This window comes from Sinohyriopsis cumingii, chromosome 12 (genome assembly GCF_028554795.1).
Source record: "Sinohyriopsis cumingii isolate HCF-2022 chromosome 12, ASM2855479v2, whole genome shotgun sequence".
NCBI lineage: Eukaryota > Metazoa > Mollusca > Bivalvia > Unionida > Unionidae > Sinohyriopsis > Sinohyriopsis cumingii.
Window position 1 is genome coordinate 118,119,431 of NC_142972.1, and position 16,931 is coordinate 118,136,361.

Consider the following 16,931-nt stretch of genomic DNA (forward strand, 5'->3'; position numbering starts at 1 on the left):
AGCTATATTATATTGAGTGGTTACATTACGAAAACCTCTCCATCTAAAAGTAGATGCACTCACGTCTGTGCTGATTCTGTAGGAAAGAAGGGACTGCAGCTTTTGATGGTGGGACTCCTATTTTTACCAAAATGGGAGTCATGGACCCCTCGTTTTAAAATCCTAGCGAGACCTCTGTTCTTTTTTTGTGTCTTCTGATTCCTCTTGTATCACAATTACTTAGATTTGCATTGTTGTTACCTATAAAATTGTCTTCATTTACTGCAATTGAAATGTACAGTCATGCATATTAAAACTGTTTTAAAAAGTCATAATTTATTAATAAAATATACTTTATGCTCCATTTACTTACAATTTATAATCACAGTGTTACGGTGCCATTTGTAAATGTGATTTACATCTCACAAAAATGGTTTAGCATTATTATTACCAATAAAAAATAAATTACTTAACAGGGTCCATAAGGGACATTGAAAACCTTAAAAAATGAATTGTTCCCTCAAGGTCTTGAAAATGCTTTGAAAATTCAAATATTATCTGGGTACCTTGAAAAGCCTGGATTTTCTTGAAACCAAAATGAATTAATAAATAGTTTTAGTTTTACAGAATTAAATAAAAAGAAAGGGGGAAAAAACTACAAAATATATCTCTAAGTTTGTGCCAGAACAGAAATATTTCCACAACTGACCACTGTGCAGTCATACATTTTGAACTTTCCACTGTACGAACCCCGGATGTAGCAGTGGTTTAAATTGGAATCATTCGTATCAATGCAGCTGTCACCACTCCAGTGGCCTAGTGGTTAGAGTGTCTGCCTCAGATGCAGGAGGTCGTGGGTTTGACCCCCGGCCGAGTCATACCAAAGACTTACAAAAATGGTACTAATAATTTGAGGAAAAGTGAAAAGGACAAAATCGATGAACTTGGAGCTCTCCAAAAACAACTTGATGACAATATTACAATAATTGAAAAATTCACTCTAAAATATTTTGGACTTTGTAACAAGTGTAGTGTAGATAGAGTAAAATGAATTTTGTTCAGTGACTACATTATTCTAATGGCCAGATGTAGGATTTTAATATTAATGGGAATGATATCAATGATCATACTATTGTCTTCATGTTGTTTTTGTCTTTTTTTTAAAAATAAATTTGCAAGAAATGTTCCTTGTCTGGAGTATTAGTAAGTATTCACTTGTGTTTACATACAGTTTCATTTCTGTATACTTTAAAAGTAATGTAATAATGCACCTTGAAAAACATGACTTTGAGCCTTGAAAAAACCTTGCAAATTTTGAAAGAAATATGCTACTAACCATGTACTTAACACAATTCAATAATGTGCTTCCATGCCTGAATATACAGATTTATTTAAAAGTGATTCGGAACTGAGGTACAGGGAATAATGTGATCGAGGTTTAGCACATACTGGCAGCAAACCTCGATAAATTTTCATGACTTTGTGGACATAAATATGACATAAGATTTATTTAAAATCCAAATTGTTTTGATTCAAGTAATTTTCATTTTTTTTTTATATCCAAAATAAGAACAATAGTGAGTATCAAAATGCAGTGTTTATTTTTAGTAATGAGGAAAAATCAAGCAGTCATATTCTGATTGTTTAGAGTCAGAATCTCTGCCCATATGGATCCCACAAACTAACCATGGCTAGGTTAGGACTTACAAGTCAGTGAACCACAAACTAACCATGGCTAGGTTAGGACTTACAAGTCAGTGAACCACGTACAAATATTAAAATTAAAATGTAACTGATAAGGAGCCATCCATTTAGTACGTACACGTGGAGGGGGGTAACCCAAATGCATACACTTGCATATGGGTGGGTCTACTGATAATGTACATACACATAGGAAAGGGGGAGGGTGAAACCTTGATAATAATTTGTCTAATACGTAACCTGTTTGACTGGGGTTCAGTCGGCGTTTAAATTTTAGCCGACACTAGACAAACTTTTAAAAGTTATGCAGCTTATTTCTTTGATGCAGCCAGACATTCATTGTCAGTGGACTATCTCTTTTATCAAACATGTTAATATTATTAATCCTTGATCGTTTCTGCATGGATTAAATATAGGCCATTCTATAGAATTGGTGGGGGGTGCATCAAATATACGTATGCAGGTGGTGGGGGTGTAAAATAGTATGCATGTGTACAGGGAGGGGGGAGGGGTCAAGCTTTGCCAGATTTTTGCATAGGCACCAATAAATGGATGGCCCTAAGTCAAAATATAAATGTTTATTCCGTATTTGTCAAAACTTGCTTTAAATAGTAAATATTCACATTAGGCTTATTCCATTTAAATATACATGGTACCCAGGGAAGGCAGACTTTTAAAAATACAGGCAAGGGTATTATGATTCCTCTTAAGAGTTCAAATGAAAATGATACAAGATTCCAAACTGCATCTATGGGTGACTGCTCTAAATTGAAAGTACTCTACCCGGGTCCCATGTATGTTTTACTGGAACAGCACTTATCATGTGAGACTGTCTTTGAAATTGACTACTAGTTGGAAATGAAATTCTCAGACAGTACTTCATTTTGAAAATTTGGGGACTGTTGTCGCCAGAATTTTGCAATGAAGTACTGTAAGACAATTTCTCTCTCCCTCCCTGTCCTAGTACATCAGTGTATTTATATCAGAAGTCAGCAACTCTGACAGTGCTGCTAATATAAATTTCAACAACTGTCTATAACTTTTGGATGGAGATGAGGCTTGTGTGCAGGGGTGGAGGTAGATTAAGTACTTTAAACTTTCATCCCTCTATAAAATTCATGGCAGAAATCTCCAACTCAAACCACATCTTCCTGGACACAACAACCAGACTGGTAGAAAACAAACTCTATACAGACATCTACTCCAAATAAACCGACAAACACCAGTATCTCCTCCTAAGCAGCTGTCATCCAAAACACTGCATTAGGAACATCCCATATAGACAGGCACTGAGAATGCACAGAATTTGCTCCGATGATGAAACATTCCTAAAAAGGTCTGAAGAGCTATCTAAACATTTAATTTACCTTGGCTACAACAAAGGTCTGATTATGGAGGCAACATAAATGACTAAACAAACAAACCGCAATGACCAACTAAAATATGGAAAGAAGGAAAAGGCTGATATGATACCATTTATCCTGACCTACCATCCAGACAACCCCAAAGTAGGTAAAATCATGGGGAAACACTTTCCCATCATGGAATTGTCGGACACACTAAGTTAATCCTTCTCAACAAACTTGTAGTTGCCTACCAGAGACTAAATAACCTCATGGACATCCTAGTCAGGGCGAAGCTGATGCCAATCACAAATCAAGACCACCCTAGTCAATCTAGCCCCTGTGGTGATAAGAGGTGCAAAACCTGTCAACATATGTTAGAGACCAGGACATTTTCTAGCACAGTGACTAGAGAAAAATTAAACTTACATGGTCCAAACAAAATGTGCAAAACAGAGAATTTCATTTATCTCATCACATGTAACCTTCAGCATGTTGGAGAAACTGAAAAGCTGCACAAAAAGATCAACCTTTATAGATCTGATTGGATGACAAAGAAGCTGTACAGAAGCCCAGTCGCAGAACACTTCTCTCCATGCCACACTTTCAGTGATATAACACTTATTGCAACTGCTCACAACCCCAGCTGGAGTCCCCAAACCAGGAAAGAAAAGGAATTTTAGTGGATACACTGCCTTAGAACATTGAAACCAAGCAGTTTAAACTTGATGCAGAAGACTAGAAAAAGACAACCATGCACAAATAAAATTATCTTTTTCAGCCAACACATTTTCTTTTGAATAATTCTCTAAATTTGCTTAATAGCCTATGAATACTATAACAATGAAATATCTGGGATATAATCTGCGCTTACATAAATTTACATAAAATAACATGTCATTATGGCTCATCAATTTCTAGGTCAATACAAATATTTTCCAGTATCAGCAACAAGTTGAAATAAACTAGTTGACACATAATTAAGTTAAAAGGTTGAATTCTTGTAGAAACAGCCATGTAGAGTTTTGCAAACATAACCATTTTTCTGTTTTATTTGTTTATCTCGTCTGTGTTTTGTATTTGCCTTTGAAAAAGACTCATGAAAGAGTCGAAAGTGCTCAGGCTAGCTAGATACTAGTTTTGCACTGTTCGTTTTCAGTTTATTGCATATATATATATATATATATATATAGGTAATATGATCAGTAGGGTCAGACCATTAACAAAGAGCTTAGCTGTGTTATGTTTGTTGAAAGTACAGCCAGGATGAATTTGTAATATTTTTGGCTTGAACATGAAAAATTCAAATCAGAAACTAAATAAGATTGCTAACTCATTGATGTAGATGAGATGACTGCATGACCCTGCCATCATGCCCTCAAATCTCATCAGCTCCAGTGTCTTCTCCTAGTTTTGGGGTGTTGTAACTTTTATGGTATCCAGACATATGGTAAATGTAGTAACCTTTATTAAAACATAACCAGACAATCTTTTACAAGTAAAAGTAGAATATTGATATCTTATTGAAAAATGTAACATTTAAGAAAAATTCAAGTTCTTTGTGTTCTAATGAGAATTCGACCGTGGAGTATAAGACCTTCAAAATAATCAGCATGATGCCGCTGCTTAGTAATTCTCATCGTGGAGACTCTATTAAAAGTGGTTTCTTGTTTTAATAGGACACTCTGTTGCCCCATGTAGAGGATGGAACAGTGGTGTTGATAGGAGCAACAACAGAAAATCCCTCATTTCAAGTAAACTCTGCACTCCTCAGTCGCTGTCGAGTTATTGTCCTAGAAAAGCTCGAGGCAGAGCAGATAGAGAAAATCCTGTTGAAAGCACTTCCAGAACTTGATGCAGAAGTATTTGACGTCAACATTACACCTGCATTGGAGTCTGAGAGGTATGACAGAATGTGTTCATTTTCCTGGTCTGTCTTTAATTTTCTGCAACTATCATTGCTGTGCTAAAGATAAATTAGTGTTTTACAGTTCAAATTAACAGTAACTGTTCTGGGTATGGTCATTCGTTTTCCCAGTATGCCTAGTCCTGGATCCAAAATGTGGATGGCATCCGATATCTTGCTAACCACTTTTAGCCTATCTTTTCATAATGTACAGTGCAAAAGGCACCAGATTTGATGTTTGAAACTACCATGATATCCAGTGCAGACCATGAAAAACAACGCAAACTGTTCCCAGCTCAGTTATGACCCATGCACAATACCTGCTATGGTGATTTTCCTTTCTTGTTTATATGGTACCCATCTCAGACTGTAGACAAAGCACAAAGCCCAGATTTGGAGATTGCCATATCTTTGGTTGGTTCGAATTGCAGCCTTGTTTACTGTCACTGACAACCTGCATTCCCCATTTAATCTTCACTACCATTGCAGGATACTTCTTTGTCATCCTACCCCTGTGACAATGAAAACTAATTCAGAAGTCGCATTGTTTGATCTGGCAGTATCCAGGGAAGTCTCAGCTTTCTGTGCATCCATGTAGAAAACACTTTAGTTACTTACTGAGAGTATTGATCTCCTTGTCATCCTGTTTTGTCCTGTTCCATCTTTAGAATTTCCTGATCTGTTAGTGTTTTAATGAAGAAAGACCAGTTTTCTTTCAGACAGTTACCACATTCTGTTTGAGTTGCTGATATCTTGCAGTTTTGAAGGGCAGCTTAAAGATCCTAACAATAATACGCCTTCTTATAAAAAATTGTGTCAAATGTCAGTCCAGCCTTCAACAAAACTTGTGCACCATTTTTCAACCCAGAAGTACCATAAGGGAACAGAGATGTTGCAGCTCTGGGACAGTCAAAGACATTTTCCATACTCATGGACCAGAGAAATTTCCGAGACACATAACATCTGGTTTGCAATGTCATAACTCTTATTTCTATGCTTGATCTGGTTTCCATGACAGCAAGTTAAGCATAGCCTGGATCTAACCTCTGCTGATGGACATTCACCCTCTGTCCTTATTTGAATATACACCAGCTGTGATTGACTCCATTTGTAGCTCATTGTGACAAGGTACTGTGTCAAGCCTCCACACTTCGTCTTCCTGGTCCCAGATCTGAAGCAATGAACAATAGGGATGAGATTGGAATGGAAGCCTGTGAATTGATTAACAGATGCTTCGTGATTGTTAATGAACATTTCTGTCCACAGTAGTTTCATATTCTTTATTTCCTTTTCCTTTTCTCTCCCAAATTTCCCAGCACATATAAATTGTACTGTTCCCTTTGATTTCATTAGCTATGGATGCCACTATGACAGAATTGGCATGGTAATCAAGAATATATATATATATATATATATATATATATATATATATATATATATATATATATATATATATACATATATATATATGTATATATGCCCTGAATTCATAAATTTTAAATTGAATAAAATGTATCTATATGTGAATATTACAAAGCCTGCAATGACAATAGAAGTTATGTTGCTTGTTGAGTGGTGTTAAAACAAAATGATTAGTGTACTGTTGAAAATTGGATACATCATGTACAGATTGCAAAACAAGCTTGATGAGATTTATGATTTTTGATGCATAGTGTGATCTGCACATAACTAACATATTTTGTAAGTGAAATTAGAAAGTTAATAAGATCATCAAAGTTTTTATTTCCAATAAAAACATTTTTTCATGTATTTTAAAATTTGGGTCATAAGTTTGGATCCATTTCTCAGATAAATGTTCATTGACTGAACAGCCATAGAATAGGCTCAGTTTGTTCTGTTACCTTGCCTACAGACGGTGCATTTATCGTTATCATTTAAATTAATCTTCAGCTTTGTCAAACAATTAAGTTCAACCATATCCTCCAAATTCAAAGAGAAATTGACTCCCAGTAATCTAAAATTGACAACTGACCAGCTAATATCAATTTCAGGACATATTTTCATTAGAATTTTTTTATTTCCAATCCAAATAGTTTTTTATTTAAAAACATTATAGTGCAGACCTGATGCCAAGGCCAAGTCTATTAAAATCTGCATGGTTGTCTTCAAGGACAAAGGGGAACTGTCTAATAATAAAACAAGCATCATCAGCGTGCTGCCCTTATTTGAACTGCTTTTCAATCTAGAAAATGCCTGTAATATTTGTGTTGTATTTTAGTTCTATTGCAAGAAGTTCAATTCCTTTTATAAATAAGTTGAGTGCTAAAAATGCGGATAAATGTCTATTATTTATGAAGCACAATCTTGTTTTATTACAGAATACTTTAAGTTAAAGATTTCAGGGCATTCTCTAAGTCCCATTCAACTGAGTAAGAGAAGACTCGATTAATTTTTTCCTCAAGATACTGCAAGTGGGAGAAATCTTGGATAAATGACCTCTTGAGTCTAGTGAAGGAAATTCCCAGGAAAATCCTCCCCAAAGTTAAAAGATTTCAGGGTATTCTCTAAAAAAGCCCTATTCAACCAAGTGGAAAGCCTTTTCGGAGTCTATCAGTAAGAGGAGACCAGATTCATTTTTTTCCTCAAGACACTGCAGGTGGGATAAATCTTTGATAAATGACCTCGTAAGTCTAGTAGAGGAGATAACTGGGAAAATCCTGTCATTGCATGCTGAAGGAACAACACCTGTAGGTTTTCCATTCCAACCCAGAAATGCTAGACCTGCAGATCTGGCAAATTACTGTCCCTCTGAAAGAAATATTTCTGTGAACAATTTATCAACGGAATTGCTTGTCCAAGAAGGCTCACTACTTTGAAAGCCTACAAGGCAAAATGGAGAGTTATACTTCTGTGGTGTTTGCAGAGAAACAATTCCATTAAAAGCCATAGTACCACAAACATAAAACTTCCTATCTCTTTTTTTTTAGATGCTGGACAAGTTACATTCAAAGAGCACCTGTTCCATGATTTCCAATTTGTTTTGCAACATGAAAGAAAATGTAGTGGACTTGAGAAATTAAATTAGTTCAGACAACATGTGCATGCATGGAAATCACAGAATAATTTGCAATCTTACAAAGGAATACATATACTAAACAGATTCATATGTACTAGTAAATAACTAAATAATGACCGTTATCTGCTCATTTTAACAAGGATTTAATCCAAGACCATATGAATTTCTTTTGCATATTGACTATTGTGCCTGTAAACCTTATTTAAACATAACATTCAAGTAGAACTATTCACTGAGTTACATTATTTAAGTCATGGGATGGAGGTAAGATTCAGCATTCTCCAGAAAGTGGCATCACAGGCTATCTTGCTAGATAATTTAGCAGCTGTGTAACAAGACAGGTTATTCATGTTTCCACAAGGTTTGCTGGTGCAAACGTGTTCATTGAATTTGGTCTGCTGTGATTTGTCTGTAATCAGGTAATATATAAGTATTAGGAACCTGTTTTCAAAGTAAAATATTTCTTGAATAATATTTACCTTATAAATGTTGCTCCAACAAAAACATAATAGAAGCACACAGATGGCTTAATTGGTATAATAAAAAATCCAAACTGCTTGAAAACTGAGATGAGTGTCACAAAGGTATGTAAACAAATTACAAATTATTAATTATGGTGCAACAAAACAGTCTCTTATAAGGAAACTGAAACAAGCCTATTACAAAGAAGCAATAAACCAAAACTCAAAAGGAAAAATTGCAATAAAATCTGTTCTGACACAAAACATAGCTGTACATTGAAACATCCATTTCTGCAATTTTGCTCATGATATGAGAGTAAATGACCCAACACCAGACTACACAAATCATAATACATGTACTGGTACTTACAACCATGGCTTTCCACATTTATGTGACATAACATCCCTAGGAGCTCATGCACTTCTGTTGTAATAGTAGATAATGGGAAGACCACTTCTGTCTCAATAAGAAAACATTTTAGTACTTTTATTGCTTCAACAAACCAAGAGACGGCGTCATTGTCTCTTTTAACATGGAAGGGCTAGATTTTTGAGGTAGTGGAACGACTTGTGATATATTTTGATTTTTGGTGGGAAGTTTTTTTATGCAATTTTCCCATTGTACTTTCGGAAGTAAATTTTAAAATGTAACATTGGTACTATATAGCCAGGGTTGTGCTCATGTTCCATTAAATCTACATGTACATACATATGATCATGCTCATGTTCCATTAAACCAACATGTATATACCTATGATCATGCTCATGTTCAATTAAACCTACATGTGATCATGCTCATGTTCAATTAAACCTATATGTACATACATATGATCATGCTCATGTTCCATTAAACTTACATGTACATACATATGATGATGCTCATGTTCAATTAAACCTACATGTACATACATGTGATCATGCCCATGTTCCATTAAACCTACATGTACATACATGTGATCATGCCCATGTTCCATTAAACCTACATGTACATACATGTGATCATGCTCATGTTCCATTAAACCTACAAGTACATACATATGATCATGCTCATGTTCCACTACACCCTGCACCTACATGTACATACATATGATCTGGTGAATTCAGTCAAAGAAACATTTTAATTGAAGCACACAAAAATCACTCTATGTTTTAAAATTGTTTGTCTTTTTTTGCTTTAACTCTTAATATTTCTGTTCTCATTTTGATAAAAAGTGAATGTATCTAATTTTCCTGAAAGGTAATTTCCAGAAATGTCTAATGAGCAACGCATTCTTGTGCCAGAAATTTCCCTCTTGTTGTATAAATGGTGTGGTGAATATTGCCCCTCTTGTCGTATAAATGGTGTGGTGAATATTGCCACTCTTGTTGTTTAAATGGTGTGGTGAATATTGCCCCTCTTGTCGTATAAATGGTGTGGTGAATATTGCCACTCTTGTTGTTTAAATGGTGTGGTGAATATTGCCCCTCTTGTCGTATAAATGGTGTAGTGAATATTGCCACTCTTGTCGTATAAATGGTGTGGTGAATATTGCCACTCTTGTCGTATAAATGGTGTGGTGAATATTGCCACTCTTGTCGTATAAATGGTGTGGTGAATATTGCCACTCTTGTCGTATAAATGGTGTGGTGAACATTGCCACTCTTGCAAACCTGAATCCATTACTCATATTGTCAACTTGCACAAAAACCTTGCTATGTCTGATGTGTCTTTGTGAATTTATTTCAGACCAAATGTGTGGATAGAGACACAGGCACTTAAGACGTTGTCCCATTTGTGTGACGGGGATGCCAGGATTGCCTTGAATGGCTTGCAAATGGCAGTACAGTCACAAATCGCAAGGAGCCGATCAGATGAAAAAAGAGAATTAACTGCTGAATCAGTTGTTGTGAAAACAGAACATATAAAAGAAGGGTTACAGAAATCACATATTTTATATGACAAAACAGGTACATTTTCTATTTAGTTTATCACTGGTTTTTCCTTTGCAAATGAATCTTCATAGTGTGTTAGTTTGAATTGCATGAATTATGACTGTTATTAGTATACAAGAGTAAAAAAAAAAAAAACACTTTAAAATTCTGATATTTGCTTTCATTTTTCCCAGTGGACTTGTGTAGATGCAGAAGAAGAGTTTACTTGGCAAGTTGAGATGTCTCAAATGTATGAATACAGAGTATTTAGAATAGAGTATACAAAAACCTCAAATATTTTAACTCAAAGTGAGAATTGGACAATAATCACTGTGTAACTAATAGCTGAATACATATCAAATTATAATTCTTAGGAATACACATGTAAAGCTGTAACATTTCTTATGTTACATGTTTATGCTCGAATAAACAGTAACACAGGAAAGAGTGAAAGCAACAAGTTTTGAAAAATAATCGTATTCTAAAATGCAAAAAGGGGGTAACATGATCCTGTTCCAGAACCTCGTCAAAATTATTTACTTGTTAAAGATCATGTACACGCAGTGTAGCCCTGACGAAAACCAATCAGTTTACTCTAAGAAATAAAAATAAAAAAATTATTTGCATCTTAAATTCATAGTCCCAACATGACCTCGACAACAACCAATCATTTTAAAATAAAAATAGAACTTATTTATGTGGTTACTACTAATTTTGAATCAAGGTCAGGATATAGGTTAACACCTGGTGTTTGCAAAACGAACAGTCATGGTCAAACTATTTTCTAAAAGAAGGTATCATCTCTAGTGAATAAATTTACATTACAACGGCATGTAATGAAAAATATATTTTTTTTAAAAACTGACAAACAAACAATTAAATTGAAATAAATATATATTAGATCAGATATAATTAAATCAAACATACGTAACACTTCCCCCATAAAGAAAAAGAAAGATTTATACATAAAGCTTTCTTTTTACCACAGACTAATTATACATGAGGTTAAAAAGAACTCATAAATTATGCACAGTGTACATGAAATAATACATTGTTATACACAGGAAAGTGCATCTGCTATTAAATTATCTTTCCCCTTGATGTGTCTGATGTCAAGATTATATTCCTGTAACAACAAACTCAACCTTAATAGTCTTTGATTTTTATTTTTCATCTTGCCAATGAAGGTAAGGGGGTTGTGTTCACTAAAAACAATAATCGAAGAAGGAGCTGACCTAAGGTAAACTTCAAAATGTTGTAATGCCAGTATCAAAGCTAAACATTCCTTCTCGATTGTTGAATAATTTCTTTGGTGCTTATTTAATTTCTTAGAAAAATAGCACACAGGATGATCAGTACCGTTTTCATCTTCTTGAATCAAAACTGCTTCAACCCCAACATCACTTGCATAAACAGACAGTGTAAAAGATTGGCTGAAATTTGGAGCTGTAAGAACTGGTGCATTTTTAAGTATAGCTTTCAACTTGTCAAAAGCCTCCTGACATTTTTGAGTCCAAAGGAACTTGTTTTTCTTACTCAATAAATTTGTCAGGGGTTCAGCAATTATAGAAAAATTGGAACAAAATTTTCAATAGTATCCGACCATACCCAAAAAATCGAAACAGTTGCTTTTTATTTACAGACATGGAAATTCAGAGATAGCCTTGACCTTAGCATCTATTGTCCATGTCCCACGATGTGTCCTAGAAAAGTTAAACTAGCATGGCAGAACTCACTTTTAGATAAATTAATTGTCAAACATGCATCAGTGAGTATGTTCAAGAATTTCTGAATTGTTGCTAAATGTTCTTTCCAGGTGTCATTGTAGATGATGACATCATCGATGTAAGCATCACAGTTGTCTAGACCAGAGGTAATCATTGGTAAAGTCCATCTGGAGGCACGAATGCCGAAATTTCCTTTGCTCTCTGTTAGTGGAATTTGCCAAAATCCTTTCAGAAGGTCAAATTTGGTGACATACTTGGCATTTCTCATCTTATCAATACAGTCATCGATTCTTGGTAATGGGAATGAATCAGTTTTTGTCACACTATTCACTTTCCTATAATCAGTACACATATGGAAAGTTTTATCTGGTTTTGGAACAAGTATACATGGTGAACTCCAGTCACTTTTGCTGGGCTCTATAAAATCATTCTCCAGCAAATATTGAATTTCTTTTCTCAAGTATTCCTGTTTGAGAGAATTCATCCTGTACAGGTGTTGTTTGACAGGTTTGGAATTTACAATTTCAACGTCATGGAAAATTTTGTCTGTATTTGTAGGAACATCTGGAAATAAGTGCTTATATTCAAATAATAACTGTTTAAGTTCATTTCTTTCTTGCTTTTGCAAAATTGAAAGTTTCTGGTCCAGATCATTCATAATTTCTGAATTCCGAAGATTTGTCACTTCAGTATCAGTAGAATCCAATGATATTCCTTCACCTAAATCTTCAGGGGCCTCATGTGGTCGAGTGGTCTAAAGCGCTCACCTTTCCGGATCACTGCCATCTCACCTCTATCTGCGTGGGTTCGAGTCCAAGGCTTGGCCAGCATGGATACGTGGGAAAGCCTGCCAGTAGCTTCTCGTGGGTCGGTGGTTCTTCCCTGGGTTTTCCAGGGTTCTTCCTCCACCAGTTATAATGGCTGCCATGTATAGCCTATCTTGTGCTGAAAAATAATGGTAAACCCTAGAACAACAACAACAATCACCTAAATCTTCACTGAGTGGGACAGGTACAACTAAATTAATTGAATGTTTAACCTGGCTATCTCTTTCAATATACTGGTACTCCTATAACTTATTTAGATCACAGGAGCACTAATATTATAATTTAACTCATCCAGGGCCGTAATATCTAATCTGAAGAAAAATTTGAAGAATGAGCAAGAGAGACATAACTCCATTACTACCAGATTCAACAATTCTCTCCACTGATGTTCTGTCAAACCGTAATTTCACTTTTGAATTGCTGAATGCCAAATTCAAGCAAAATAGGTTGGAATGTTCCAGACCTAACATTTGACCCTTGACCAGATTGGATAGATTTGGGAAGGCCAAATTGAGTAAAAACCTTTATCAAAGTTATAATATTTCTCAAAGGAATTGCCTCTGGAAACCATGTTGACGCACACACATAATGATCAACAGGTATTGGTTAACTGACTTGGTCTTAGGTAAGGGACCAACACAATCTACCATAATTCTACTAAATGGTTTGTCAAAGGCAGGAATAGGTTGTAGATTAGCCTTGGGAATTTTCTGAGTGGGTTTTCCTACCATTTGACAGGTATGACAAGATAACCATATTTACTAACATCACTTTTGATTTTTGACCAATAGAGGTGAGTTAAGATCTTGTGATAAGTTTTATTGATCCCTAAATGACCAGCCAAAGGAGTTTCATGGGCCAGACTAAGTATTTCCTGTCTGTAAGGTTTCAGAACTATAACTTGATATTTTACTGACCTTTCGAGCAGCATTGGCCAAGGTTTCAATCTGATGCTCGTCAAGATAAGACTTAATGTCACTATGTATACAGTTTTTAAAATCTTCAGGTAATATAATTTGTTTGAGACTTTCATTATCTCGTTCAACTTTCTTGGCTAAACACCATCTATCAAACAACTGCTCTTTTTCTCAAGCAAATTCGACACAAGTTTGTCCAGCTTCTTTTCTAGAGTTTCTGAATTTTTGCCAATATGCTTCAGGGACTAACTCATTACCCTTTAGGATGCATTCTTTAACCACATGATAGTCACCACTTTTGGTAAACTGACAGTGAATTGTAAATATCACTAGCCTTACAAGTGAGTACACATTGTAATAACTCCAATGCTCCCTTGGCCATTTCAAATTTTCAGCAACTTTTTCAAAATGAGTTAAGTATTTGTCTACTTCTTTTTCTTTGAAAGGGGGCACTAATCTAATATTCTTTGCAAGATCAAAACTCAAATTTGGATTTGAAGTATGAATGTGCTTTTCACTTGCTAGTTCCATTTCTTTCATTCTACTTTGATATTTCCTCTCTTGCTTCTCTTTCTTGAACTGTAAATGCATTTGTTCTTTTTGTAACTGCATTTGTCTTTCTTTCTCTCTTTCTTCCTTATCTAACTGCATTTGCATCTGTTTTTCTTTCTCTCTTTCCTGTCTCTCTCCTCTTTCTCATATTGTAACAGCATTTGTTTTTCTTGTAACTGCAATTGTCTGTCTTTCTTTTTCTTGTGCTTGTAGATGCATTTATTTTTCTTTCTTCCATCTAAAGCTCCAGCTTTCTCAAATCCAATTCCATCTTGTATTTTAATCCTAATTTCTTTACTTTTATGTCAGAGTCTGATAAAGATTTACTGATCGAAACCAAAGCACTTTTATCCCAAACATTCTTTTCTACCAAGTACTGAACCAAAATATTTCTTATATCCTGTTTTGTTAAGGAAGCTTTTACCTCAGAAAGATCATATTTTCTGGCAGGTTGAATTAGTTTATCTTTTTTGAAAAGATCCAATTGTTCCTACATAGGATTTGAAAGAAAGATTTCCACTTTTGATGACATTTAAGAAAAAGCTTGTCGATTTCACTAAAAAGTTCAAAGACCAGGGAAATTCAAATTTAAAAAAACAAAGTTTTCTGAAATATTCTAGCCAAAATTCACAATTATCCTTAGGACAAGCTACCCAATTCTTATGTGAAAACAACAAGCTTTGAAAAGTATAATAATTTATTTCCCTGGAAAATTCTGTATAAATGAAAAAATATGAACTTACGGGATTATAAAATCAAATCCAAACATAATCCAAGAATAATCCATGAATAAAATTTTACAAGTCCTAATAACAAAATGTTCTAATGATTTCAAGTTCGAGTCCCGACGAAGAGTCCAAGATTGAAGACGATGACATATGTTGTAATCTGTAGTGTTGAAGTCAATAGTTCCTTGTAGAAACAAGAAATATCACTCCGGTTTTGGAAATCTGAACAGATTTTTATAAGAACTGTGTTTGTTCAAGAATTTCACTTGAGCACACATATTTTCCAGGAAAAAAAAAATTAATCCTTTAGAATCCAAGTAATTTGAAATAGCTCCAAACAGCACAACATACAACTTCCAGTGTAAGAGCCCAACTAGCTGAGAATATCTCTCCAAAACAAAGGTTATATATCGTATTCTAAAACACAAAAAGGGGGTCACGTGATCATGTTCCAGAACCTCATGTGAATATATTTACATTACAACAGCATGTAATGAAAAATAATTTTTTAAAAAAACTGACAATTAAATTGAAATAAATATATATTAGATTAGATGTAATTAAATCAAATATATATAACACATTAAACAAAATTTCAAACTGTGAACATTAATTGAAATGAAAGTTTTAAAATCTTTTCTGTTTTTGCTTTCTGCACATGGGGCTGATGGCTGGAGGCTACTGGTAATCCAATGATAATGTATATGTGGTACCATGTGTAACTTGAAATTGTTTCATTTGCTGTATATCTTTAACTTCTTATTATGACAGGATTCAGTTTGTAGGACATGTTTTTGTTGAATGTCTCATGCAATAGGGTAAAATATCCTTGGACTAATTATTTTGTACTGCTACGTGCATATACATGATGAAAATTGATAATTGAGCTGGACATTCTGCCAGGACATAGCAGGATTTTATGTGATCTACATTGACTTTAAAAAAAAAACTGCAATGGCTTACAAACCTAAAATAATTTTTATTTTTTCAAACCAATTCCTGTGGCCAATAAAAATCAGATGGTAGTGCTAAGAGTGTTGAAAATAAATGTAAAAACATTTCAAGTCTGTTTTTGCATGATCAAGTATGTCTACCTTTCCAGGATTCTGAAAAAAATGCTTAAATAACTGAAAACCCATAATTACAAACTTCGACAACAAGAGTATTCAGTTATATTTTTTTCAATGTAATTTTTTTTCTGGAAGATAATTTATAACTAATATTAGGTTCTCCTTTGCGAATATTTTCTCTGCTTAGGGGTGAACTAAAAAAAGTATACCATTATATTAGTCATATCTATATTACCTTGCAGAAACTTACCCTCAAAAACTTGCAAATAATTTGTACAGGAATGTCCATGTCTTCTGTCATCTGCTATTAATTCTACTTCTAAGTGAAATTAATATTTCAAAATAACTGAACTTTTTGAAGGTTTGTAGTAATTAGTTTTAATTTTGGTGAAGTATTTTTACAGAAAATGATATGAGTAGAATTTAGATATGTCGTAACTTGGTGTGAAAAATACTAAAATTACCAAAAAGGGTTGTTAAGTTTTCATTATAATGGGGCAAAATTGATACCAGTGAGTGACCAAAGGGTCCTAATGTTTTCATTATAATGGGGCAAAATTGATACCTGTGAGTGACCAAAAGGTCCTTACATGTTCATAACAGTATAAAATTCCCAAACCAAATAAGGAATTATTTTTAAAAAGTTTCCAATACTCTGGAACTTTGCTCTGGAATAGTATTTCAGTTGAGATTAGAAATGCTCACTCCATTTCCTTCTTCCATATCCAATATATCCAGTGGCTTTAGAGATGCAACTAAAATAAATAAATTC

General features: G+C 34.4%; 1 protein-coding gene across 5 annotated transcripts in view; it reads left to right on the forward strand.

The window, feature by feature from the left end:
- The window catches only part of LOC149787327 (ATPase WRNIP1-like), a 47,622-nt gene that overhangs the window by 7,431 nt on the left and 23,260 nt on the right, over nt 1-16,931 (forward strand). For all 5 annotated transcript variants that reach the window (XR_016425150.1, XR_016425151.1, XR_016425152.1 and 2 more), the window contains exons 3-4: nt 4,703-4,926; nt 10,154-10,374. Coding sequence is in view for 2 of the 5 variants with exons in the window: in XM_089977867.1 (XP_089833993.1) it covers nt 4,703-4,926; nt 10,154-10,374 (445 nt within the window). In the remaining 3 variants the exon portion in view is untranslated. The remainder of the gene's footprint in view (nt 1-4,702; nt 4,927-10,153; nt 10,375-16,931) is intronic.